This window comes from Leptopilina heterotoma, unplaced genomic scaffold (assembly GCF_015476425.1).
Source record: "Leptopilina heterotoma isolate Lh14 unplaced genomic scaffold, ASM1547642v1 Lhet_55, whole genome shotgun sequence".
In the NCBI taxonomy this organism is placed as follows: domain Eukaryota; kingdom Metazoa; phylum Arthropoda; class Insecta; order Hymenoptera; family Figitidae; genus Leptopilina; species Leptopilina heterotoma.
Genome location: NW_025111119.1, coordinates 1,038,770 through 1,065,765, shown reverse-complemented (window position 1 = coordinate 1,065,765; position 26,996 = coordinate 1,038,770). Strand labels below are relative to the sequence as shown.

Genomic DNA, 26,996 nt, shown 5'->3' with positions numbered 1-26,996 from the left:
ATAAATAATAAAAATTTTTTACAGATAATAAAAAATAATAAAATTCTTTTTAGTAATTCAATTATTTTTAATAATAATACAACTCATAGGAGAAGTTCAATTATATTTTTAAAGCAATGTTAATCAACTTCCTCGAAAAATGTAATTATTCTTAAAAATTTTATTAAAATTCGTCAAAAGAATTCAATTATTTTTAACATTAATAAAATTCTCAGCAGAAATTCAATTATTTTCAAAAATTTTTATAAAATTCATTGCAAAATTTCAATTATTTTCAAAAGTAATAAAATTAAAAATTTTTAATAAAATTCATTGCAAAATTTCAAAAATTTTCTGAATTCAATAATTTTTATATATTTATTATTTTAATAACATTTTCCAAAAAAATTAAATTATTTAAAAACGATTTTGACAAAGTTCTACACGAATATTCAACTTATTTTGAATAATTCCAGATTAAAAATTAAAAAAATTGAATTATTCACTAATTTACTTATTAATTATTCTTGTTTATTAATTTCAAAATTTATAATAAAATTATTCCCAATAGTTTAATTATTTCCATAAATAATAACATTCTTCGTTAAGAATTAAATTATTTTTACAAATAGTTAAATTGTTTGCAAAAATTTTATTGTTTTTAAACAAAATTAAAAAAAAATATCACGAACGAATACGAATTTTCTAAAATTTTAATAAATCCTTCGAAACAATTGAATTATTTTTTTTTAATAGCAAAATCTTTGCAAAAATTCATTTATTTTAATAAAAATTTCACGAAGTTCAAAAGTTCAATTATTTAAAAAAAAATTCACTACAGAATTCAATTTTTTTATTAATTCGTTATAAAATTTTTGCAGAAATTAATTTCATCTAAAATTTAATTATTTAAAAAAAAAAAAAAATTATCCAAAATTTAATTATTTTCAAAATTGAATTTTTGCAAAGAATTTTGCTATTTATAAAGATAATTGAAATATTTAAAAGAATTTTGTTAAAATTTGTAAAAATAATAAAATTTTTGATAAGAATTTTTTTTTCTTTGGAAAATAATTGAATTTTGCAACGAATTTTAATAAAATTTTAGAAAATAATTGAATTTCGGAGAATTTAATTAGTTATAAAGATAATTGAAATTTTGACAAGAATTTTTTTCAATTTTTCAAAATAATTGAATTTTTACAAAGAATTTCATTAAAATTTCTGAAAATAATTGAATTTTAGCAAAGAATTTTGCTATTTATAAAGATAATTGAAATATTTCAAAGAATTTTGTTAAAATTTTTGAAAATAATTGAATTCCTGACAAGAATATTATTACATTTGAAAATAATTGAATTTTGCAAAGAATTTTATTGAAATTTCGAAAAATATTTGAATTTCGAAAAAGAATTTTATTAGTTATAAAGATAATTGAAATTTTGACAAGAATTTTTTTCAATTTTTGAAAATAATTGAATTTTTGAAAAGAATTTCATTAAAATTTCTGAAAATAATTGAATTTTATCAAAGAATTTTGTTAAAATTTTTTAAAATAATTGAATTTTTGATAAGAATTTTTTTTCTTTTAAAAATAATTGAATTTTTCAAAGAATTTTATTAAACTTTTCGAAAATAATTGAATTTTGGAGAAGAATTTTATTAGTTATAAAGATAATTGAAATTTAGACAAGAATTTTTAAAAATTTTTTAACAAAATTGAATTTCTGCGAAGAATTTTATTTTTTTAAAAAATTATTTAGTTTTTATTTTCTAATATTTATTTAATTGAAGAATGTACGAATAATTGAAATTTCGGTAAATTGAATATTTTAAAGAAATGTATTTGAAAATTGTCAAAGAACTTTTTCGAAAATCATTAAAAATAATCGATTTAAAGAAGTTAGATTCTCGATTAATTTTTCGATTTTTTACCATACCGTTTATTTTTTTTCAGGGCGTTCTCTACATTCTCTTGAATAAAGAGCACATAACACTGTTAATGAATCACGGCTGGGAAATTCTGAGAAAATTATGGCCAGCAATTATTCTCACTAGGCCATCGGAGAAATTGTCTGTCATCAATTTAGAAGATACTCTCTTCAATTATCTAATGAATGGTCTATTGACGAAACAAATTCAACTTGAAATACCAAAAAGTTGTAGCGATGCAGCAACGAATTTGTGGGATTTATCAAAGATTAAAATTGAAAATAGACCAACTAAGGAGGAAATTGAGAATGGACGGGAAATATTTGAGAGGATTGGTAAAGAAAAATTGGAGTCCTACAATTCATTGCAGGAGAATTTAATCGAGATTATAGTCGAGAAAAATCTTCATTGGCGACGACGATTTGAAGCGATGCAACTTATCGTCGCCCTGGGTCATCCACAGGGTAAATTTTCCCCTCGTGTTGTAAAATATTTTCTACAAGCAATGATTCATGATATTATTTCCGAAAGGGAGGTTGCCATCAAAGTGATTGTGAATAGTCTTCTTCAGCAACGTTTAGAATACGTGAAGGTATTTTTTCTTGTTTTTGATCTTCTCTTAGATTTCTCTTTTTAATCAAAATTGTTTTGCAGATTGATCTCGATTTATCCAAAGTAATCGCATCCGATCAAAAAGTGACATTTGGCGAAAGAGCAGACAACGCATGGCTTCAATATAATTCAAAGACCCACCAAAAAAATGCTGAAGAATGGAACAAAACACGTTTTGTCGATTCAGTTCACATTGGTTATTATGCGTGGCCAAAGAAAATTGAAATCACCGCACCTTCCAATGAACAACCAACATTGGACATTAATCAACGAAAACTAAATCAAGTCGAACTGGAGATTTACAATTTTTTCATCAATCCCCAAAATATCGAAAAACTCATTAGATATTTGAGTCTCGAGAAGAAGAAGGGAAAGGAACATTTCACCAACATCAATTATTATTTATTTAAGAATTTGTTTAAAAATTATGGTGATGTTTTCTTGGATAATTTTCTACCACATTTAAAACGACTTGTCGCTGATAAACAGGAAAGTTCACAACGTTGTGCATCGGAAATTATTGCTGGCATAATACGTGGATCAAAATATTGGCCCTATGAAATGGTGATGAGAATAGCCAAGGAATTGACGCCTATTGTTAGGATTTCAATGAATAATTTAACGAATGAATCGATAATAATGTGGAGTATTGCCTATGCACAAGCACAACATAATATTGATCCAAATAGAAATTGTTGGCTTATGGAATGTCTTATGGATGAATTATCATCGATACAAACAGACACGTCATTAGTGCAGGCTGGAAAAATTAATATTGTGCAGGTAAATATTTACTGCTTGTTTTTTTTATAAACAGATGGCAGAAAAAGGGCAGTAAGAAAAGAACAAAAAGTTGTTTTTATCCACAAAATGGAAGGGAGTTTTTTCTTCATATCGCTGTATAAAAAGAAATTAATTACAATTTCTCTTAAAAATGGAGAAAATAATTATTCAATGGTCTACTTATTTATTCTCATAAATAATAAAATTCTTTTAGAGCAATTTAATCATTTTCAATACAATTTTAATTAAATTTCTTGAATGAATACAATTATTTTTTAAAATATTAATTAAACTCGATTATTTTCAATAATTTTAATATAATTTCAATTATTTTCAACAATTTTGATGAAATTCTTTTAAAAAAATTATTATTTTCAACATTTTTAATAAAATTTTTTCAAAAAATTCAATTATTTTCAAAAATTCAAATAACATTCTTAAAAACAATTCAATTATTTTTTTGAATTGTAAAATCCTCCACAAGAATTCAATTATTTTTATCAATAAGAATATTCTTCGCAAGAATTAAAATATTTTCATAAATAATAAAATTCTTCAAAGGAATTCAATTATTTTCAAGAGTTTTCATAAAAATTCAATTATTTTTAACAATTTTGATAAAAAATTCTTCGAAACAATTAAATTCTTTTTATAAATTGTAAAATTCTTGTCAAGAATTCAATTATTTTCATAAATAATAAAATGTTTCGGAGGAATTCAATTATTTTCAATACAATTTTAATAAAATTTCTCGAAAGAATACAATTATTTTTAAAAATATTATTTAAATTCAATTATTTTCAAGAGTTTTAATAAAAATTCAATTATTCTCAACAATTTTCATAAATAATAAAATGTTTCGGAGGAATTCAATTATTTTCAATACAATTATTTAAATTTAATTAATTTCAAGAGTTTTCATAAAAATTCATTTATTTTTAACAATTTTAATAAATAATTCTTCGAAACAATTCAATTCTTGTTATAAATTGTAAAATTCTTGTCAAAAATTCAATTATTTTCAAGAGTTTTCATAAAAATTCATTTATTTTCAACAATTTTGATTAAAAATTCTTCGAAACAATTCAATTCTTTTTATAAATTGTAAAATTTTTGTCAAGAATTTAATTATTTTCATAAATAATAAAACTTATCTCAGAATTTCAATTATTTTTAAAAATTTTAATAACATTTCTAGAAAAAAATTCAATTATATAATTAAAAATTGTCAGTAAAAATTTTTTTAAAAAAAACTCCCTTTATTTCCAAGAAAATAAATGAATTCTTGAATAGAATACATGCGAAAAAAATTTTTTGTTTCTACAAATAATTGAATTTTTGCAAAATTTAAAAAATAAATGAATTTTTCAGAAGAATTTTATTAAAATTGTATTTAAAATAATTGAATTTCTGTGAGAAATTTACTATGTAGGTATTGATATTATTGAATTCTGTCGATGAATTTAAAAAGAAATGTTTAAAAATAATTTAATTTTCCCTGGAATTCAATTAAAATTGAATTTAAAATAATTCAATTCCAGCGAAAATTTAATTATTTTTAAAAATAATGAAATTCTTGAATTGAATTTTATTAACAGTTTTTTAAATAATTGAACTCTTGTAAAAAATTCAATTATTTTTTAAAATAATTGAATTTTCTCTGAGAATTTTTACATGATTTTTAAAAATAATTGAAATTATCGAAAAAATTAATTAAAATTGTATTGAAAATAAGTGAAATCGTGATAAGATTTTTATTATTTATATACATAAAAAGTAATTAAATTTGTTACTACAAATTTTATTACTTATTGAATTCTTGTCATGAATAAATTCTTCATTTAGTTAACTAATTAATTAATTAATTTTCATATAAATTCTCGATTTATTTAATTTTTACACTTTCTTCATTAAAATTTCTTTTATATTTAGTTTTAAAATTCGTTCTTTTTAATTTCTTTTTTTAAATTTTGCAATGAGTCTTTTTTATATTGTAAAATTATTAAGTATTTTTGTTAATTAAAAACTAGTTTATTAAAAGTAATTCTTCTTTAATTTTTCAGTCAGTAATTCGACAAGTCTATTGGCGATATTCGGAGATATTTCATCGTCTATTAAATTTCGCCGACGATTGCATCTTTCACAATCCATTCCAAATGTTAAGAAAATGTTTAGGACAATTATTGGCAACAATTTATGCCACTGATTTACAAATAGAAGACATTCCGTCCCAAACTCGTCCACGAGCGCAAACATTAATCGACAAATTAGCACCAAAATTACAAATGCTCGCCGAAAATTCCAATTTAATTGAAGGGAAAAAATCTCTCACATCGGGTGTGGCGAACGTTCGTCTAGACGAGGAGACCGAAGAGGATAAAGAGCGTACGGCTGCTATTAAAATATTCAAAATAATCTGTGATTGGATGGTAATTATTAATTTTTATAAATTTTTATTTTACTTTTAAAATTTTTTTCTTTTTTTTTCTTTTTCTTTTTTTCTTTTATAAATTGAACAATATTTTTATTTATTTTTTTTTCAGAGAAATAATGCAATTTCAAATCGACTCAATATGCATCCGAGTTTCTATGAATTTTTTCTCACACTTTGTCAATTGGAAAACTGTGATACGGACGATGAATTGGCATCATTGTGCTCGGGAACATTGTCGGCACTTGGTAGAATTACAATAAAAATGAATAACGTTCCGAAAATGTTGAAAGAAATATTGAAAGCCTCACGTAATACTTCCTGGTGGGTGAAAGCTTCGACACTCGATTTTCTAGAAGTCTTTGTATTTCATAATATGAGTATTTTATTAAGTCAAAATGAATGGATTTTAACAATACAAGAAACTGTACTTCGACTACTCGAGGACGAGAGGCTCGAGGTTAGGGAAAAATCGTCACAAGTCTTGGGTGGATTACTTCATTGCGCCTTTATTCCAGATCGAGAAACATTACTGGTAATAACAAAAAATTCCCTTTTTTAGATTTTACTTAAAACTAAAAATTAAATTTTTCATAACTATATGAATCATTACAAGAATTTTTAACTAAAATTCAAAACTTAAAATAATATTTTAAAAATTCAATTAAACTTTTTCAAAAAAATTAATTTCAAAATTCAATTATTCGCAAATTATTCAATTAAATATATATTTGAAAATAAAAAATTGCCAAAAATATCTGCAATTAAAGATTCTCAAAAAAAATTAATTCTACAGAATTGTTAGTTACAAATATGAAAAATTCAAATTTCCAAAAATTCAATTATTTGCTGAAATTTTAATAAAATTCTTTGCATAAATTCAATTATTTTCAAAAATTTTAATAAAATTCATTGCAAACATTCAATTATTCTCAAAAATTTTTACAAAATTCTTTTAAATATTTCAATTATCTTTATAAATATTAAAATTATTTTCATAAAATTTAATTATTTGCAAAAATAATTAAATCCCTAAGAAGAATTTGATTGTTTTTGAACAATATTTAATTTTTACGAAGAATGTTTTACTCTTGAAAATAATTGAATTTCTGCAATAATTTGAAACCTTTACAACATTAAATTTTTTTTCGTGTTTTTAACTAAAAATTCTTCTATAAATCCATTGTTTATAATACATTTTTCTACTTTTTTATGGCATTTAGCTTTAATATTTTTGGGCTCTTGAAAAATACTTTACTTACTTAATAGTCTCGACTCTTTGGTAAAAAATCTAAAATTATCGAAAATTATCAAAAATTCAAAAATCCGAATTTCTAAAAATTCAACATTTTTCCTTCTTTTTTATGGCATTTAGCTTCATTATTTTTGTGCTCTTGAAAAATACTTTACTTACTTAATAGTCTCAACTCTTTGGTAAAAAATCTAAAATTATCGAAAATTATCAAAAATTCAAAAATCCGAATTTCTAAAAATTCAACATTTTTCCTTCTTTTTTATGGCATTTAGCTTCATTATTTTTGTGCTCTTGAAAAATACTTTACTTATTTAATAGTCTCGACTCTTTGGTAAAAAATCTAAAATTATCGAAAATTATCAAAAATTCAAAAATCCGAATTTCTAAAAATTCAACATTTTTCCTTCTTTTTTATGGCATTTAGCTTCATTATTTTTGTGCTCTTGAAAAATACTTTACTTATTTAATAGTCTCGACTCTTTGGTAAAAAATCTAAAATTATCGAAAATTATCAAAAATTCAAAAATCCGAATTTCTAAAAATTCAACATTTTTCCTTCTTTTTTATGGCATTTAGCTTCATTATTTTTGTGCTCTTGAAAAATACTTTACTTATTTAATAGTCTCGACTCTTTGGTAAAAAATCTAAAATTATCGAAAATTATCAAAAATTCAAAAATCCGAATTTCTAAAAATTCAACATTTTTCCTTCTTTTTTATGGAATTTAGCTTCATTATTTTTGTGCTCTTAAAAAATACTTTACTTATTTAATAGTCTCGACTCTTTGGTAAAAAATCTAAAATTATCGAAAATTATCAAAAATTCAAAAATCCGAATTTCTAAAAATTCAACATTTTTCCTTCTTTTTTATGGCATTTAGCTTCATTATTTTTGTGCTCTTGAAAAATACTTTACTTATTTAATAGTCTCGACTCTTTGGTAAAAAATCTAAAATTATCGAAAATTATCAAAAATTCAAAAATCCGAATTTCTAAAAATTCAACATTTTTCCTTCTTTTTTATGGCATTTAGCTTCATTATTTTTGTGCTCTTGAAAAATACTTTACTTATTTAATAGTCTCGACTCTTTGGTAAAAAATCTAAAATTATCGAAAATTATCAAAAATTCAAAAATCCGAATTTCTAAAAATTCAACATTTTTCCTTCTTTTTTATGGCATTTAGCTTCATTATTTTTGTGCTCTTGAAAAATACTTTACTTATTTAATAGTCTCGACTCTTTGGTAAAAAATCTAAAATTATCGAAAATTATCAAAAATTCAAAAATCCGAATTTCTAAAAAATTCAACATTTTTCCTTCTTTTTTATGGCATTTAGCTTCATTATTTTTGTGCTCTTGAAAAATACTTTACTTATTTAATAGTCTCGACTCTTTGGTAAAAAATCTAAAATTATCGAAAATTATCAAAAATTCAAAAATCCGAATTTCTAAAAATTCAACATTTTTCCTTCTTTTTTATGGCATTTAGCTTCATTATTTTTGTGCTCTTGAAAAATACTTTACTTATTTAATAGTCTCGACTCTTTGGTAAAAAATCTAAAATTATCGAAAATTATCAAAAATTCAAAAATCCGAATTTCTTAAAATTCAACATTTTTTCTTTCTTTTTATGGCATTCATCTTCATTATTTTTGGGCTCTTCAAAAACACTTTACTTATTTTATAGTGTTCACCCTTTGGTAAAAAATTTAAAATTATTAAAAATTATCAAAAATTCAAAAAACCGAATGTCTTAAAATACAACATTCAGGGTTCCTACAGAAATCCGAACTTAAAATTCTATACCTTTTCCATGATTTCCAAGTCAAATTTTTAGGAAATTCCAGTGAAATTTTAAATTTAATTTCCACTTCGTATAATATTTATATATTTTATCTTAAAATTTCTCATTGAATTTCTATTGAAGAGAAAAAATGGAAAAAAAAGAATAATTTAGAAACTTAGAAATTCCAGGCCATTTCCATGATTTTCCTGATTTCCAGAAGCCTTTTAAAAATCCCATACTATTTCCTTGATTTCCATGATTTCCAGATTTTGTAGGAACCCAGTTTATTATTTACGAAAATAATTGAATCCACGTTAAAAATTTTATTATTTATGAAAATAATTGACTGATTGCGAAGAAATTTATAAAAAAAATTTGTAAATAAGGAAATTCCTATGAAATTTTTATCATTTTTTTAAAATAATTAAAAGTTTGTGTAGAATTTTATTAAAAATTTTTTTAAATAATTGAATTCTTTTGGAAAATTTTATCAAATTACCTTTTTTTTAATCTTACACCTCAAAGTAAAAAAAAATATTTCCCTTTCTTTATGTTTAATAAAATTACAGGAAGAATTTAAAGTGAAATCGAGAACGAGAATACGAAAGAGAATGAATAAAATTGCGCAGGGCGCAGCTGAGAGGGCAAATACAGAAGAAATAAATGCTGTTGTTAAAAGGCACGCGGGAATTTTGGGATTGTGCGCTTTTATTCAAGCTCATCCCTACGATATTCCCAATTACGTGCCCTCAATTTTCGAACACCTGGGATCTCATCTTCACGATCCTGAACCAATTCCTGTAAGTTGATAATTTTAATAATTAATTTTACTTTACATAGTAAAAAAAAATTACAATTTTTATTTTTTTTTTAAAAAAGGCCACAATTAAGAAAACAATGGGTAATTTTAAACGAACACATTATGACGGTTGGAGTGAACACGCTCAACAATTCACCGAAAAACAATTGGAGGTACTTCAAGATTTAATAGTTCCGCCTCCACATTACACGTAATTAAAGTTAGTGTCTTTTTTTATTATTTTAAATGACATGACTAATTGTAACTATTTTTTTGAGTATTAAGAGGAACAGAAAAAGAGAAAACAAAAATTATAATTACTTTTATTTCTTTAAAAGTCGTGTAAAAAAATATTATTATATAGTTGACTTTTATGAATTTATAATATTATGTAGAGAACTGTGCAAAATGTAATTGTCTTTTTTTAAAAAAGAAAATGTAGTAAAATATTTTCAAAACAAAAATTTTAATTTATTTCTATTCGATTAACCCTTATATATTAGAATAATATTAGAAATCTTTTTAATAATTTTAATTTAAAATTAGAAATTTTTTTACTTAAAAGAAAGTTAGAAAACATTTTTTTTTTGTTTTTTTCGTATTTTGTCGAAGGTTTGAAATCTTACAACTTGAAATCATTGTAATAATTTGAAAGAAAAGAAATGCTTTAATATTTAAATTATTTACTTACATATATATTTACTTTTAATATTTTATACAATAATTATTTACAAGAAAAACTTAATAATAATGGAAATAATTACTGGTCAGTCAATTTTCGTTTCCTGCTTGGTATCGAATTCATTTTTAGGCGATAAATTCGTTTGTCGTTTGCGTTCCTCGGCTTTTCGTAAATTAGCGAGAACCATTTCTTCGAAGTCAATTTTTGTTGTTTTTTCTTCGCCATTTGTAAATGATGATGATGTTGATGATGATTTTGAAGGAATTTTATTTGTTTCTTGAGATCCACTACTCGATTGCGTTGAATCACTTGAATCCCAGAGGCCTTTTAAAATTAACGGACTTCCCGCGAGGCCGGTTTCAGCTTCTGTTGCCAATTTCTTTACAAAATGATAATTTTAATTAGATACATTTTTCAATAATTATTATAAGAATAATATTAATAATAAAAAAATATTTTGTCAAAATTTAAAAAAAATGACTTACTGCACTTTCCGAGTCAAGATATTGTACCATCGCTCTTCCCTTCTTCCCTGATAGAACAAGTGCTGATATTTCTCCGTACTGAAAATTTAAAAAAAAATTTTTGTTCTCTTCTTTTTTATTAAATTCTTAAATTATATAGTTACATTTTCTTTTGCTTAGTTATAAAATTGTATTTAGTTTTAATAAATTATAAGCCCCAATATTCAAATATTTAAATAAATAAACAAGAAGCCATTGTTAAATCAAGAATAGAAGCTGATTCCCCCCTTCAATTCTTAAGGTTCCAATAGAAACCTTTTTGCAGGCTTCACACTCAATAATTAATTTTAAAGAAGTTATATTAAAATTTTTAAGAAATAATTGAATTTCTGATAAGAATTGTTTTATTAATAAAAATAAATAAAATTCTTAGAAGAATTTTATTAAAATATTTGAAAATAATTACATTTTTTTTGAGTAATTTCTTTAAATCTTTTAAAAATAATGTAGTTTTTTCTAATAATTTGAAATAAAAATTTTTAAACGTACTTATATTTCACTAAGAATTTCTCTCAATTTCTTAAAATAATATAGTGTTTGTTAGCTATTGCAATTGAAAATTTTATTATTGAATTTTATTAAAATTTTTTTGGAAGTAATTGAATTCTTTTAAAGAATTTAATTAAAATTTTAAAAAATTGATTTTTGAAGTAGAAGAAGAAAGAAAGTTATTAAAATTGTATTAAAAATGATTGAATTCCTGAGAACAATTTTATTATTTATGAAAATAATTGTTTCAAAGAATTTTATTTGAATTCTTTAGAATAATTCTTTTATTTCAACTATTAGCAGAATTTAATGTGTGCAAATTTTCAAACGAAAAAAAAAATAGAATAAAGTAGCTTTTAGTAGCTTGGAATCCTTGCTTCCAAGATAGAAAGCCATTGTTAAATCAAGAATAAATGCTGATTCCCCCCTTCTGTTCTTAAGGTTCCAATAGTAGCCCTTGCTTCCAAGATAGGAAGCTATTGTTAAATCAAGAATAGAGACTGATTCCTCTCTTTTATTGCTGGAGATTCCAATAGGAACCCTTGCTTCCAAGATAAGAAGCTATTGTTAAATCAAGAATAGAGACTGATTCTCCCGTCCTTTTATTTTGCAAATGATACCTTTCAATATACCAAAGTATACAATGCGTTTCTGTGCTCCATTTTACTTTAATCATCGCTCTCCTCTTTATCGTATGTGCTCATATATGACTGATTTATTTCTTCAAAATGAAGATGAAAATTTAGATTTATTTTGTACATCTTTGAATGAGTTTGTAATTGCTGCACATAAGTATTTAAAACAATCGTCGTGATTTGTTGACGATTCGCTATTGAGTTGTAATTTTTAAGTTTACATTTTGTAGTCCTGTTATTGCGGTTTTTACCGTTGGGCTTGGTCTTCTTCAAATAAATAAAATAAATAAACACTTCCCCTTCCGACTTAAATCTGAAAAAAATCTTAAAAATTCTGTAAATGAAATTTCAAAAAAGTTTGATAATAATTACCTTTGACAATATTTCATAAAGTGTCGAATAGTCATAATTTCCTTCCTTCCATCTTATTTTTATTCTACAATTATTCTCATTGTATTTTGCACTTTTACTTAATTCGTCAATAACTTGTTGTCTCATTTTTTTCAATTCCTCTTGCATTTGCTCCAAATTTTCTTGTTCCACTCGTTCAACTGACGCCTTAAAATGTAAAATTATTAATTTATTTCCAAAGATTAAAAATTTATTTACCTTTATATTTTAAACTTTAAATTATTCCTCTTCGTTTTTTTCTACCTTAAACCTTTGCTCTTCATTTACTGGTGATCCTCTTCGTGCCGCTGCCTCACGATATTCCAAATCATTGATAAGTTTCTGTCGTTTTGCATCGCCCTGTTTAGCTCGAAGTTTTGCTTGAAGTTTTGCATTAACTATTTTATCGTACCTTGCCTTTTTGTTAACGAAATAAAAAATTAGAAATTTTCATTTAAAAAATTACAGTAATTTGTGATAATCTACTTAATTAATAATTAAGAAATTACTAAAACTGCAACAATTAAAGAATCTATAAATAATCAGTATGAAATTAACTTTTTAATTATTTAGAAACAAAAACAAATTTTATTAGTTAAAATAAACGAAATTATACAAAAAAATGTTTAAATACGTCCAAAGAACGTTAAATAACATAACCTCAAAATTGGATTTTTAATGAAAAACCCTATAAATTTGAAAGGTAAAAAATTTTAATAACTTACCCTCGATGCGGGGTCGGTTAAAAATAATAATGCAGCTTTTAATTCGATAAATAATGCCGCAGCATTCGGATTATTTGGATTTTTATCCGGATGGCAAATAAGCGATTTTTTACGAAACGCTTTTTGAATCTGTAATTAAGACAAAAAAATTGAATTAAAGCAAGAGAAATGACAATGAAGTGATAAAATATCATAGAAAATATAAAATAAAGTATTTTATAAACTATTTTTTTTAAACTATCAATATATAAATCTGAAAAAAGAAACAATAACAATTAAAAACAAATTACCTCCTTTTCTGTCGCTGTTGGTTCAACACCAATTATTTTATATAAATCCATATCTATTAGATTATCCATTTTTTTGTGAGAATTAACTATTAAACTTTAAACTATACAAAGGACAAACGTTTTAAATAATTTTTTCTTTTTTCACTAAAAACTAAATCCCACTAAAAAACAGAAAAAACGCGACGTAAACATTGAGTATCACATTGAAGTTATCTGCGAATACTGATTCAGAATTACCAATCGTTTTCGATTTATTTACAAAATATCCCTAGCAGCTTGTAATGCCAACTTTTTAAATTGAAATATTAAAAATAAAAAATGTAGTTTTACCAGGTTTTACAATTTTTACCTTCTCATTTTAATCAACTTTGTCTAAAATCTTCTTCAAAAACAAGTTTTTTTTAATTATTATATTCTACTCCTTTCCCATATAATATGGAAAATTCAGCAAACTAAATTAGTTAGGGAATTTAACAATTCTATATTTAAGGTTTGTCACATTTGTGTCACTATTTTATGTCCTGAACACGATGCGCACGATGCTAAAAAATCGTGGCGACTTAACCTAAAATGATTAAGTTATTGAGGTTATTGAGTTCATTATAAGATATATATATATGTGTGTGTAGAAAAATTTATCATTTTCTTCTGTAAATATAGTAACAAAAAAAAGAGCCGAGATAATTCAAATTTTTTTTAGTGTATAGAAAAATGACTCTTGCTCTTCATAATTTTCGCAATATTTGTAGATGTTCGTTAGTTAATTTTATACAAAAGTCACAATGTCACACGCTTAATACAGGTATTTATAAATTTTTCTTCTATATATGATGTAAAATTTGATCGGAAAAATTATTATTTAGAGTATATTGTTATTTATCAATAATTGAAAATTAACCTAAAAATTAAATCACCGCCATATTAAATGCGATGATATTGTAGCAAATTTGCAACTTTGTGCCTTTTTGTTTCATTGTCTTTTTTTCAATGATTAAATGAATTAAATTAAACAATTAAATTTTCTATTATCAATATTTATGATTTTGGATTTATTTTTAAAATATATTTGATGTATATTTAAAATTTCTTTAACGAAGTATAAATATTTGTTTATTGAAAAAAAAGTATTAAACAAATTTTTTGCAGTGCAGAACAATTTTTTTTGTTTTATTGAAAAAAATTTCCATAATGCATTATTGAAAGAAAAACAAAATTGGTTGAGAAGAATAAATAATATAAAGTTATTTGGGATAATAGTGAATTTACAATTTAGTTGATTACTTATTTAAACTTATGTAATAAATTATTTTATAAAGATAGAGTTGAGAATGAGGTTACAAGATTATATTTTCTTAAAATAAATTTTTATTTTCTTATCATTTTTTTAATTTTATTTTCATTCTGCAGAAAATTGTTTCGAATTTGTTTAAAAACTCTGACGTTGCTAACATAACCTTGTTAAAAGGTCATTAAACGTAAAATCTTATTAGTCTGCAGCAGGAGTCGAATCCAACCATCAAAACCTGAGATAATTTATCTAGATTTGGCAAGGGTCCTTGTAGCATATGAACTAACTAAAAAAATGCCTTTAGTTAGAAAAGGATAGACATATCTTCGTCCTTTTCTTACTAATGAGAATTTTTAGTTGGTCCACATGCCACCAGGATCATTGCCGGCAGAGTAAATTGTGAGATATTAAAAAACGTTGCAGATTAAATTGCCACCAAAAAGGATTAAAATAATCCATTTTTGGGTTATTTTTTACTATGACTTAAATTTTACTTCAAATCAAAACCAAGTCAACGATTACTAACTAACTAAGTAACAAACTAACTAATTAACAAACTAACTAATTAACAAACTAACTAATTAACTTACTAACTACCTTACTAACTAACTGACTAACTTACTAAGTAACTTACTAACTAATTTACTAACTAACTAGCTAACTAACATATAAACCTTATTACTAATTAACTTACTAATGGGGTCATTCACAAACTACGTCACGCTTTTTCGGACTGATTTTTACCCCCTGCCCCATCGTCACATTTTTTCTACACTTCGTCACACACAGCTTGACACCCCCCTCCCACCTTTAGGAGTGTGACGACCTTTATGAACGACCCCTACCTAACTTACTAACTAACTTACTTAACTTAGTTTCTTACTAACTAACTTACTTAACTTAGCTTCTAACTTACTTACTTACTTAACTTAGCTTCTAACTAACTTACTAACTTACTTAACTTAGTTTCTAACTAACTAAGTAACAAGTTTACTTAGTTACAAACTAATTTACAAACTAACTAGCTAACTAACTTGCAAACCTTATTACTAATTAACTTACTAACTTACTTACTTAACTTAGTTTCTAACTAAGTAACTAGTTAACTTAGTTACAAACTAATTTACTAACTAACTAGCTAACTAACTTACAAACCTTATTACTATTTAACTTACTAACTAACTTACTAACTTACTTAGTTAACTTAGTTTCTAACTAAGTGACTAGTTAACTTAGTTACAAACTAACTCACTAAACTATCACTGAAAAAAGTTCTGGTTGGAATTACCAGAAAACCTGTTTCTATTTAGAATTGCGTGTTAAAGTTAGTTAGTTAGTTAGTTAATATCTCTCATAAGTGTGGAATGTTTGTTTTTTATTATAATTTGACGAAAACTTTTTAATTTTTGACGCGTTAGTATGTTTACGATGTTCTAACCAAACCTAGGTATATTATTATTGTTTATTAATGAAAATAGTGCTTTTTTAGTCCTTGATAAAAAATACTGATGTGTAACTTAATTATTTAATAAAATCTTTTTAGCCTGATGAGGTTGGCAAACCCTAGCCAACGAAACGTCGCATTAACGACACACTTTTGAATTTTTTATTCAAATCTTACCTTTCCAAGATCATATATAATTTCAACATTAAAAAAGTTTGTTAGTTAGTAAGTTAGTTAGTATGTTAATCAGTAATTAAGTTTGTAAGTTAGTTAGAAAGTTAGTTAGTTAGTTAGTTAGTAATTTAGTAAGTTAATTAGTTAGAAAGTTAGTAAGTTACTTAGTAAGAAAGAAAGTTAGTCAGTATGTTAATTGGTAATTAAGTTTGTAAGTTAGTTAGTTAGATCCTTAGTTATAAAGTTTGTTAGTTAGTATGTTAATTAGTAATTAAGTTTGTAAGTTAGTTAGAAAGTTAGTTAGTATGTTAGAAACTTAGTTAACTCGTTAGTTAGTAAATTTGTTAGTTAGTAAGTTAGTTACTAACTATTGTCCCTGGTGAAGCTAAATTCGTAGAATTTTGACAAATCATTGACTTGGTGTTTGATTTAAAGTACAATTTCATTCATAGTAAAAAATAATACCAAAATTATAGAGTATTTCAATCCTTTCTGGTGTTAATTTAATCCAACAGGGATTAAACTGTTGCAGATTATTTTTAATCCATTCTGATGTAATTTTAACACCTCACAATAGGGTTTAATTTAATCTTCAATGAAAAATTCATATTTAATTTTTAAAAAAAACTGTTTCAGACGTACTGCCAAAATCAGTTTACAAACAATTGGGCGAGCAGCCCGGAGAAATATTTTCATTCATAAAAAATAATCATGGTTATCTCAGTGGTCAGCATTATGTGCAAGCTCTTAAAAAATTACAAAAAATGTCATTCAAGTCAAAAGATTTAAAAAATAACAATGACTTCGTCGAGCTTTGCAATGAATTGAAAAAACAAATAACAACACTCGACGTCTCTGAGGCTGTTCTTGCAATAAATGCATTAACAAAACTGAATGTTGAAAAAAATACGGTTATTTATGAATCACTATTGCAAATAATTCGTTCAAACATTAATTCATTGGTACTGGAGGATGTGATAACTCTTCAATTAGATTTACAAAATGCTCCTAAAACACATTTAATCAATGCCATTTTAACTGCCCTGCCGACAATATTTGAAATACAATTGCCACGCATTGAGAGGGATAATATTCACTTACTAGCATCTTGTCTTCTTTTTGTCACCAAACAACAATCGAAAAATTACAATACAATACAATTTTTGCTCGATACAATTTCTGATTATCGTAATGAGATACCATTAATATCGGCGAAATTTATTTTAAAATCTATAAGATTTCTTCCAAATTCGGAGAATACGCATAAACGACTATTGAAACGGATACAGAATGTTATTATCGGTCAAATTGATTCGGTTTCATTTAATGACGCAATGGTTATATTGAAGTCGATACAATTTCATACCAAGTGAGTATTTTCTTCTGTTTTACCGACAGAACATTTAGTCTAATTACATCTATATAGTTCTTCTCCTTCAAAAATTTTTTCTCTTCCAGAAATGTAAAGGCATTCTACAATGAACAAATGGTAGACACTCTGGTGAACGATGTGATAATTAAAAGAGACGTTGGCCTAGAGAAGGGAATTGAGGCACTCGAAAAATTAGTGATAATCGGACACGAGCAATTTGCTCTTCTCGATTACATAGCAATGAAATTTTTGGAATTATCAATGTCCACAAATTATCAATCTCTCAATATGTTGGCTTCATTTGTTTCCGCAATGGCAATGAGTGACTATAAACCAGTATTTTGGGACAAAATTCAAGAATTAATATTAGAAAACACAGCCATTGTGTCGTATGAAAATTTATTGCAAATAGTCTTCAATTTGGCAGTTCTAGATTGTTATTCCGATAAATTACTACAAAAAATTTTCGAATGCAATAAAAACGTAAGTGAGAAGAAAAAAATAAAAAAAAAAAAAAAAATTTATAACTAATAATGAAAATTACTTTTTAGATCGAATTGATGACTAGTGATCGTAAGGAGAAAATTTTAAGGTTGTATCAATTTACAAAGACACTCTATAAAAATTACGATGGTCCACGTCCATTGGAAGATAAATTTGATCTATTGGCCGATTGGGATCAATATGGTGGTCGATATCCTCACTTATATAAAGCACTGGAAATTGCCATCGGCGGTTCACAATTTATCGAGACCCGAGTGGGAACAAAGTTCGGTCATTTTATTGGTAAATGAATTTTTCAATTTTTTAAAAAAATTACTTTAGACTACCATGTTTTTCTAAATTAAATTTTTCTTTAAGATTACGTAATACTTTTGAATAAGGAAACTGCCAAACCAATGCCCATTAGTTACAAAAGTAGTCAAAAAATTGAAAAACCAACGATGGATATTATTAATCTAAAGCCAATTACATATTTAGAGGATATCTCCATTCCCGAGGATAGTCAAGTGTAAGTAATTTCTTAATTTTTAATTCTATTTTAAGAGTTTAAAAATTTGTTTTTTCAAATTTAAAGTTTAAAATTACTTAAAAGACAAATTAATTCTGTAGTTTCCAATCTATGTTCTGTCGGTAAAACAGAAGAATATTTAAGCGCCAAATTTTAAATAAATTTTTTGCAATCTTTTAGCCTCCTATTTGTGGATATTCCAATAGATGGTTTTACAATAAATACAATGCAATTGAAAGGCAGTTGGAATTCGTATATGAAAACTTTAGAGGCCATGAATTATTTAGTAATTCCAATATGTTCACACAGATGGTTACAATTGAGCGATAAGGAAAAAATCCCATACTTATTGCACGCAATGCGATTAAAGTGTGCCGTTAATCAACATCAATTGTAAAGTGAGAAAAAAAAATTAGAAACGAAAGAAAGAAAAATCAAGGTAACTTAGGTACAAAGTTAAATTTTCTGTTTTTGTTATTACTCTATAAATTGTTCTATTTTTTTCAAATATGCTCATTAACAGATTCTCAGAGTTTTATATTCATATTCATTATTCATATTGATATACAAACATATAAATATGTAAATGTTTCATTTTCGTACTTACAGTTGAATCATTTATAAATTTATAAATTTATTGATAAATTTATAAATTTAAAAGTGCCTCCTTACTTATACAATAGGTCTGCGATTTTATTTCGAAATTTTTAACATTGGACTTTCTTTTTTATTGGAAATAATTTTTATAATCGAACAGCCATCTATGTTATGTCGGTAAAGTAGAAATAAAGTGATTTCTATAAACTTTCTTTCCGCAAAAAGAAAAAAAATCTGCTAAATTTTAATTTTAAGTTCTACTTTTTTGAAAATAGTATAAAAATTAAAATTTCTTCAATTTAGAACTAATTTGTATTAATTTGCCTCTATAATCTATATAGGAAATAATTTTTGTCGAAAATAAAATTAAACTAAATAAAAAAACTTCAAAATTGAAAAAAAATTACTTTGGAAACGTTCATAAACTACGTAGCACGTCTAGGGGGAGGGGGGGGGGTCAAGCAATTGTCTACCATAAGAGGAAGAAATGGCGCTAATACATGTAATTGCGTCCACGTGGGGGGAGGTGGGGGGGTTAAAATTTCCAAAAAATTGGTCTACGTAGTTTATGGACGTTCCCTTTCGAAAGAAGGGTTTAAGTGACAAGGATGCAAGAAAAAAATTTTTTTTTTAATCTTGTATACAATTTATTTGATAGAAAAATATTTTATAACAATAACGTACATTTGATTAAAATTGTACTATATATATATAACTATATAAGCTCCATAAGTGCTTTCTGCACTGTTCAGAAAGGAAACAAGAGAGATTTTATTTTTTAAAAAAAAATATTTACCGCTTACAAAAAATATATATATTGTAAATATACAAATTAAAAAGAAAAATTGACTAAAAATAAAAATAAAGTGAAATATAACTTCATTTTTAATAAATTGATTTTAAAATACTCCTTTTCTGATCGTAAACTATTTTTTAAATGAATCACATTTTAAAGTGTTTTTAGTTTTTCTTTGAAAAAATAAAGAAAAAAATAATTAGCGATTGTGATTTTTTTTTTCATAGTGATAATCTCGTTTGTGCTTGTGAAAAAAAGTCATTTTTTTCTTGTGTGAAATCAAGATGATATGATTTCTAGTTACATTTGTTTAACTATATTTCTAAAAAATATAAATTATGCAATATGCACCAATTTTGTTTTTTTTTCACAAATTTTTTCCCTCATTGTGAGATGAATATATATTTATGATTTTGGCAAGAGCGGAAAAAATAAGTGAAAATCGAAACAAATGAGACGCGCGCTGAAGAAAGGTACCTAAGAAGTAAGGGATTTTAAGGTTATGTTTGTTATTTTTTACCTCTGAGGTTCTATTTAATTTAAAATCGGTTTCTATCGAATATTTTGCTATCAGTGAAGACCAGTGGTTTAATTTTTAAAAAAATGAACATAACCTAAAATTGATACCTTTCTTCAAGGCGCGTCACGTATTTTAAAAATAAAAAAATATGATTGTTCCACAATTACGCCTAACCTAGAAACGTTTTTTTATAGTTACAATTACCATAGCAACTGCTGTCAACAATTCCTATGGTAACGCACTTTCTCTACTTATATTCATTTTTAAATTATATTTTGAATATCAATTTCTTACGGAGGAGGAGAATTTCGCAGTTTAATAATTTTTTTCTCTAGTAACTAAACGCCCCCCCCCTTCTCCTTAACATGGAACATATAGTCTTATTAGCATAAAGCAAATCTTAGCTGCAAAAATTCATTCCGGATGAATTTACAATTTGTTCCTAAAAAAAAATTATATTTGCAAATTGATATATATAAAAGAAGCACCATTTTTTTTTTTGCGAAAGAAAACATTTATCATTGATCTAAACCGAAGAGTTTTAAGGCATTGAAGGCGGTGGCCAATGCGACCTCTTCGGGTGTTATTCGCATGAATGCGGCAACCATTTCGACCACGGCTGGCAATGCGCATGGCTCATTTCGTTGAAATGTACAATATCTTTGTAGAAATGTTAATGAACGTTCGGTGAGTGCATCCTTCACGTGTGGTGGTAATTTACTTGCTCTTGTATTTGGATACATGAACGGTGCATCAGTCTCAACGAGAAGTCTATCGAGGGGTGCTTGACCGCCTTCTAATAATTGTCGTACGCCACTGTCGGATTTATCTTTACATAAATAGCCCGTGATGCCGAGATAATAACCCTGATCGAGATAAATTTGCGCCTCCTCAGCTGTGCCAATGAATGAATGCACTAAAATCGGTGGTAATCGATCTTTATATTGATTTAATACCTCAATCACGTCCGTTTGTGCGCCACGCTCATGAATTATTAACGGTTTATTTAAACGGCACGCCAGCTCCACCTGGTGAAATAATTTTTATATATTTAATAGGACCCCTAAGAGCATATAATTTTTAAATATTTAATAAACTAAATGTTTCACAAATTGCAAATTGATTGCTATGGCAACTAACGCAATTTGTGAAATATGCTCTTAGGGGTCCTATTGAAGAAAGACCTTAAAGACCAAGAAAGAATAGATTTGCGAACGCAAAGAGGACACAAACACATCACTATCCTTTTCTATCCCACGCTTTGCGTTCCTAAACTCATTCCACATTGGTCTCTTTATAAAAATCTAAGCTTACTCTTTAGACTAACTCAAAAGTATTAAGTTTAAAAGTATTTAAAGTATTCTTGTAGTTTTATAGAATTTATCGAAAAGAAAGCGGTCACCTGTTTGTGAAAAACGGAACGTTGTGCCTCGGGTTCGGAAAAATCGCGATTATAATCCAAGCCACATTCACCAATTGCGACACACTCGGGATTAGCGGCAATTGCCTCCAATTCCTCGAGTGTATCGGGATCCTCCCATGATTTTGCATCGTGTGGATGAACACCGGCTGTCGAGTACAATGTACCTGGATAAATTCTCGTCAAACGAAGTGCCTCCTTACTTGAACGAATACCAGCACCGGTGACCATTATTTTTTGAACTCCCGCGTCCTTTGCCCTTTGGACAACACTGTCCAAATCGCGAATATATTTTTTATTGGTCAAATTTGCACCAACATCGACGAGCACATAATTCTCATAGCACTGTGACATTTTTGATGTTTCCTTTAATTCACCCGTATTCGAGGCGCTTGCGTTTTCATCCATTTTTATGTATCTTCAATCTGGAATTTGTAATATATTACATTAAATATTTATATATTAATTAATAAATAAATATTTTCTTCTACTTAAGAAGCATAATAATTTGTAGGTTATGTTCGTTACCGTTTTAGTTTGAATATTCTTTTTTAAACGCATCTAAAATGAAAAATAGTTCCTATCGAATATTTTACAGACTTAAATTAGTTTGAATTGAGACTTGACTTAAAATTTTATGAGACGATTGGCTATACTCAAAAAAGTAATTTCTAGTTCCGCCCCTGATCGTAAATGTTCGAAAAATAAAATTTATAAGTATTTCAAAACAAACCTCTGAACTTGTTCTAAATTCATCTTTTTAAGAGACTTAAATCTCTTAAAATCTTTCTTAAATCTCTTTTAAGTAAATAAAAAAAGTAAATTTAGGTAAATTTTTACAAAATTTACTTAAAAACAATTTTTTGAAAATTTAGAACTTTTTTAAATAGTGCCCCACTTATAATTAACATAAATTGTAAGTGGGTACTTCGAAATTTTTTTAAAAAGAACAAAAACTCAATAACTTAAAATTTTAAGAAAAACTATAATTAACTTTCTGGGAATACGGAAAACCTTTGGTAATTTCCACTTGTCAGTGTGTTTATATGATAGATAAGAATTTTTACAAAATTATTCAAATCTTAATTCTTAAATACAAAATTGTGCATTATATACTCAATAACCTCAATTATTTAACGAGTACAGGACCTATTGTATAACAAATTAACATTAATTATATTTCATATGAAAAAAAATTATAAGAATATTACTTACCTAACCTTAAAATACTATATATATGCACTATATAGATGGAAAACCAAGAATTTTTAAATATTGCACAAAGAAAATTTTTATAACACTAAATACACCTCATATTTAGATCATTGTATCACACAAGATTATGTCGGGGAAAAAAATTTTTATTGAAAACACCAGACGCAAAGGTCGCGGGAGAGGTTGTGAATCTTGTGAATAGCACCACTTCAGTAGCAGACACACATATACACACAGGAGTCCTAACCTTATAACCGTGAAGATTAATCTGCGCGCGGCCGCATGAGTCACGTCACGAAATAAAATATCAGGAATATCTTTTGCTCTTCCAAGACCCGGAGGCGTAATATATAGTATTGTGTATATACCTATATAACAATAACATTGAGGGGAAAAAATCTCCTTTTTCGGAGAAAACGACGATATTTTGCAATTTTAGGATTTAGTACAGTTACAGTGATAAAATTGCAACTTTCTCGCGAAAAGTATATGAATTTTATTTCGCGATGTCCCAGTAGCCGACCATTTACGATTTAAAATAATGTAAATTAATTTTTTAAAATAGTTTAATATTTCTGTCTTCGGAAGTAATATTATCAGTTTTATAATTTATATTAATAATAATCTTTTTTTATAATTGTTCTAAAATAATTATAAAATAATAGTGGACGGAAACTGGGACTTGATAGCAAATACAAAATAGATACGCGTTAATTCCAGGATTTACATTTATAGTTATTTTTAAGTTTAGTTATGTATTTGTTTTGTACAAAATGACAATTTTCATTTTACTATAAAAATAATATTATTAAATTAAAGGAAATTAATTTATCATTCGGCAGTTAAATATTAAAGGTGAAAGAAGCTATCAATTATCCGAATCAATTTTACAAATAAATTAAATATCTTAAATAAATCTCTTGATAAGCTCATGGGCTTCATATGTATCGAATTGATAGCTTCTTTCACCTTATTTAATAAAATATTATTAATATAATATTATACATTTATAATATATAAACACAAAAAATAGAATGCGTTAAATTATTATACTTGGGGCATGTCTTCAAATAGATTAACGGAAAAGGGATGTTTAAAGTAAAAAGTTTTTTATAGAAATAGCCGAGATAACTATGAGACAAAAGACAATTAATTAAAAGGGGTCAGAGATGGGTTGCAATATATGTCATCCTGGAAGATTCCGATCAGGGTTGGGGAACGCAAAATAACATCCTATAATTTTATCGTTTTATATAAACAAATCCTAATTAAAAAACTACTTGATGTATTTCATAAATTATATAGTAGAAATAAATTATTGTAAAATACAGATAATATAAATTAATATTGCATGCAGTAGGTTTGATTTCTAATTTTAAAAATAAAAACTATCTTCAAAATCGTGACTGAGGGTTGTAAATAAAATGTCACTTTCAAGGTTAAAAATACAATTATAATTGATGTTTTTTTAAACGAAAATTAATAAATAATCCCGGAAGGTCATTGGGTCATGAAATTGTTATTTTTGTCAAATGATTCCAAAACATGCGATCGCGAGGAGGAAGAATTAATTTTTTTTACCATGCGCGAAACGATAGTAGGTTTCAATTTACAAAAAGAAGGGTAAAAATTGAAAAGTTTCTGTTCTACTTTTCAAATGCGAATTTCTCTCTTATTCCTCTTCCGCAGGTATTGAACTATTCCGTCGTCAAGTAAACAATACCAATATATATATATTTTACCATTAGAATTTCGCGAAACCGGAAGGTGCATTCCTGCACTACCAGTCTTTCACTTCAAATACCAAAAGAATCATTTCGTTAGAGAATTTTAAATATTTTTTTCAAATTTTTTTCAAATTGTTTTTTTCCTAAAAATATGTTTTTACTAATTCTTCGTTCAACTCACTATCTCTATTTTAATCATCAGGTAAAATAAAATAAAAAGGATCTTTTTTGCAAAAATTATATGAAACTTATATTTCAGTTTTGGAAGATTCGGTATCGGTTGACAAAAACAAAAATAATATGAAGCAACGTCAAAAATGTTGTTCCCATTGTCCGGGCAAAATAGCAGCGTCCTTCGATCTCGAGGATCATTCTTGTCCATTGCCAACGTACATAAGTGGAAATTTAAGATTATCGTCGTTGAAAAATTATGTGCCTGGTGAAGAGGAACGCGCTGAGAGATTATCGGGAAAAACAGTGAAATCAACGGCTGAAAGATTGGACTCGTGCATGAATAGATTTGCAATTGCAAAAAAATTTCACGCCGAAAATCTTCAACATCAACCGTTACCTGATAAAGTTGATGACTCAATATTTACAAACGTCCGACCAACGAAACTAATGGAGAATTTGTGTTCAAAGTGTAAAGCCATCGAGAGGTAAGAGACGATTTTTCTTCTTCTTATCCCTTTATTCTCCTCGATGATTTTAGGAAAGAAACAATTAATAATCATTTTTATAATTTCACTCGCGAGATGTTGGGTTCACTGTATAGTTGGAGTATGCGCATTTTTCGATAGTTGTGATTCTTTTCCCAGACTCTTGATTTTTTTTGAAATATTCCAGATGCCAAAGAATAATTCCCCAGTTTAAGCGAGATGAAGCAAAACGTTTGGGGAAAAAATTCGGTCCCGTGTTGGGGTGCAAAAAGCCAGAGACCCATATGGACCTGGCGATTTGTTGGGAAACTCCAGTGAATCCGGAATACGAACCCCGACGAGCGTTGCACATTGATGGTACAGATGGGGGTCCAGCGCCTGCTGTTTTTACTCTAGTTCAACATTCGCTCACGTCCTCCGAGAAAATTGGACAACAATGTCAAGGTTGCAATCGGGAATTGAAGGTGTGGAACTTTTAGTTTTTTATAAAAATTATGGATCTTCTACGACAGACAATTTTATAATAATTTCTTTCTAGAAAGGCGAGCGCTATGCGGTAGATGAATTATTTCCCTCGGAACCGGTGGATCGTAGTTCGCCAAATGAGTTGGGAAATAATTGCGATTTGTGCACGAATTTCGATTCGATTCACATATCCGGTGGCGATGAGAAAAATATTTATTCCAAAAATACTGGATTTCGGCCAAGAGTAAAGCATGCGACTCAATTGCGGCATTGTTTGGCTTGTGATGCACTGGGAAAACCGTCGGGGAATACATATCAATCGCGATATATTCAATCGGCAAAGCATCATCGAAATTCACGGCGTAATGGAATGTCGAATAAATATCCAGTACCAAGGCCAAGAACACCATTTGCCCGTCGTTCTTTTTGTATTGACACACTGGCGCCGCCATTCAGTATTGTTCAGGGTTGTCGGGACGCCGATTATCCGGAGCACTGGCGATTGACTTCAGTTTATCAGCAGTCTTATCGTAATCCGAAAAAACAACGGGGTACGATTTTGAATTACGATCACTAGTATAGTTAAAGGGAACTACCATAAAGTAAGTGGAATTTGATTTGACAGACATTTCCCCATTTTCTTCTCCCACAAAGTAATCTTTAGCATTTATTCTTTCTTCAGTGCTGAAGAAAGCATTTATTCTTTCTTCAGTACTGAAGAAAGCGCATTTGGCATTTATTCTTTCTCCAGGACTGAAGAAAGTATTTAGCATTTGTTCTTTCTTCAGTACTGAAGAAAGCGCATTTAGCATTTATTCTTTCTTCAGTACTGATGAAAGCGCATTTAGCATCTATTCTTTCTTCAGGATTGAAGAAAGTATTTAGCATTTGTTCTTTCTTCAGGACTGAAAAAAGTATTTAGCATTTATTCTTTCTTCAGGACTGAAGAAAGCGCATTTAGCATTTATTCTTTCTTCAGTACTGAAGAAAGCGCA

At 26.6% G+C, this 26,996-nt stretch overlaps 5 protein-coding genes across 12 annotated transcripts in view; 3 read left to right on the top strand and 2 right to left on the bottom strand.

The window, feature by feature from the left end:
* Positions 1–9,875, top strand: part of LOC122508689 (proteasome activator complex subunit 4A-like) — a 186,238-nt gene extending 176,363 nt beyond the window's left edge. For all 6 annotated transcript variants that reach the window (XM_043622177.1, XM_043622182.1, XM_043622179.1 and 3 more), the window contains 6 exons: positions 1,937–2,503; positions 2,566–3,306; positions 5,370–5,735; positions 5,850–6,272; positions 9,348–9,578; positions 9,658–9,875. In XM_043622177.1, the coding sequence (XP_043478112.1) occupies positions 1,937–2,503; positions 2,566–3,306; positions 5,370–5,735; positions 5,850–6,272; positions 9,348–9,578; positions 9,658–9,792 (2,463 nt within the window). In that variant the 3' untranslated portion in view covers positions 9,793–9,875. The remainder of the gene's footprint in view (positions 1–1,936; positions 2,504–2,565; positions 3,307–5,369; positions 5,736–5,849; positions 6,273–9,347; positions 9,579–9,657) is intronic.
* Positions 9,876–10,250: 375 nt separating this feature from the next.
* LOC122508688 (dnaJ homolog subfamily C member 17) lies at positions 10,251–13,521 on the bottom strand. Its single transcript, XM_043622176.1, has 6 exons — positions 13,313–13,521; positions 13,023–13,151; positions 12,562–12,714; positions 12,280–12,465; positions 10,745–10,822; positions 10,251–10,638 (listed from the first exon to the last, which is right to left on the bottom strand). Exons 1-6 carry the CDS (start codon positions 13,379–13,381, stop codon positions 10,345–10,347), a joined length of 909 nt encoding a protein of 302 aa, XP_043478111.1. The 5' UTR covers positions 13,382–13,521; the 3' UTR covers positions 10,251–10,344.
* Positions 13,522–13,862: 341 nt separating this feature from the next.
* On the top strand, positions 13,863–19,504 carry LOC122508606. The gene is made up of 6 exons (XM_043622056.1): positions 13,863–14,114; positions 16,855–17,587; positions 17,677–18,073; positions 18,142–18,376; positions 18,452–18,602; positions 18,783–19,504. Exons 1-6 carry the CDS (start codon positions 14,024–14,026, stop codon positions 18,997–18,999), a joined length of 1,824 nt encoding a protein of 607 aa, XP_043477991.1. The 5' UTR covers positions 13,863–14,023; the 3' UTR covers positions 19,000–19,504.
* Positions 19,505–20,658: 1,154 nt separating this feature from the next.
* LOC122508605 (3'-5' ssDNA/RNA exonuclease TatD) lies at positions 20,659–23,359 on the bottom strand. 2 transcript variants are annotated; one of them, XM_043622055.1, is made up of 3 exons: positions 23,156–23,359; positions 21,918–22,360; positions 20,659–21,543 (listed from the first exon to the last, which is right to left on the bottom strand). In XM_043622055.1, exons 2-3 carry the CDS (start codon positions 22,341–22,343, stop codon positions 21,034–21,036), a joined length of 936 nt encoding a protein of 311 aa, XP_043477990.1. In that variant the 5' UTR covers positions 22,344–22,360; positions 23,156–23,359; the 3' UTR covers positions 20,659–21,033. The 2 variants fall into 2 exon arrangements, with proteins under 2 accessions (XP_043477990.1, XP_043477989.1); XM_043622054.1 differs by having other exon boundaries at positions 23,151–23,357.
* A 117-nt stretch (positions 23,360–23,476) lies between these two features.
* On the top strand, positions 23,477–26,827 carry LOC122508603. 2 transcript variants are annotated; one of them, XM_043622053.1, is made up of 4 exons: positions 23,477–23,635; positions 25,137–25,536; positions 25,724–26,000; positions 26,075–26,827. In XM_043622053.1, the coding sequence occupies exons 2-4, from the start codon at positions 25,178–25,180 to the stop codon at positions 26,576–26,578; spliced, it is 1,140 nt and encodes a 379-aa protein (XP_043477988.1). In that variant the 5' UTR covers positions 23,477–23,635; positions 25,137–25,177; the 3' UTR covers positions 26,579–26,827. The 2 variants fall into 2 exon arrangements, with proteins under 2 accessions (XP_043477988.1, XP_043477987.1); XM_043622052.1 differs by lacking the exon at positions 23,477–23,635 and adding an exon at positions 24,765–25,079.
* Positions 26,828–26,996: the final 169 nt, after the last annotated feature.

What these genes read in the sequence shown, in the direction of transcription:
- LOC122508688 (XM_043622176.1), bottom strand. Translation starts at nt 13,381, where the DNA reads ATGGATAATCTAATAGATATGGATTTATATAAAATAATTGGTGTTGAA. An exon ending in ATGAAGAGCAAAGGTTTAAG is followed by an intron (nt 12,466 to 12,561) that starts GTAGAAAAAAAC and finishes TTACATTTTAAG; the next exon opens with GCGTCAGTTGAACGAGTGGA. An exon ending in ATCTTGACTCGGAAAGTGCA is followed by an intron (nt 10,639 to 10,744) that starts GTAAGTCATTTT and finishes CATTTTGTAAAG; the next exon opens with AAATTGGCAACAGAAGCTGA.
- LOC122508606 (XM_043622056.1), top strand. Translation starts at nt 14,024, where the DNA reads ATGACTCTTGCTCTTCATAATTTTCGCAATATTTGTAGATGTTCGTTA. An exon ending in TTTTCGAATGCAATAAAAAC is followed by an intron (nt 18,074 to 18,141) that starts GTAAGTGAGAAG and finishes ATTACTTTTTAG; the next exon opens with ATCGAATTGATGACTAGTGA. An exon ending in AAAGTTCGGTCATTTTATTG is followed by an intron (nt 18,377 to 18,451) that starts GTAAATGAATTT and finishes TTTTTCTTTAAG; the next exon opens with ATTACGTAATACTTTTGAAT.
- LOC122508605 (XM_043622055.1), bottom strand. Translation starts at nt 22,343, where the DNA reads ATGGATGAAAACGCAAGCGCCTCGAATACGGGTGAATTAAAGGAAACA. An exon ending in GTTCCGTTTTTCACAAACAG is followed by an intron (nt 21,544 to 21,917) that starts GTGACCGCTTTC and finishes TTATTTCACCAG; the next exon opens with GTGGAGCTGGCGTGCCGTTT.
- LOC122508603 (XM_043622053.1), top strand. Translation starts at nt 25,178, where the DNA reads ATGAAGCAACGTCAAAAATGTTGTTCCCATTGTCCGGGCAAAATAGCA. An exon ending in AAGTGTAAAGCCATCGAGAG is followed by an intron (nt 25,537 to 25,723) that starts GTAAGAGACGAT and finishes GAAATATTCCAG; the next exon opens with ATGCCAAAGAATAATTCCCC. An exon ending in GTTGCAATCGGGAATTGAAG is followed by an intron (nt 26,001 to 26,074) that starts GTGTGGAACTTT and finishes ATTTCTTTCTAG; the next exon opens with AAAGGCGAGCGCTATGCGGT.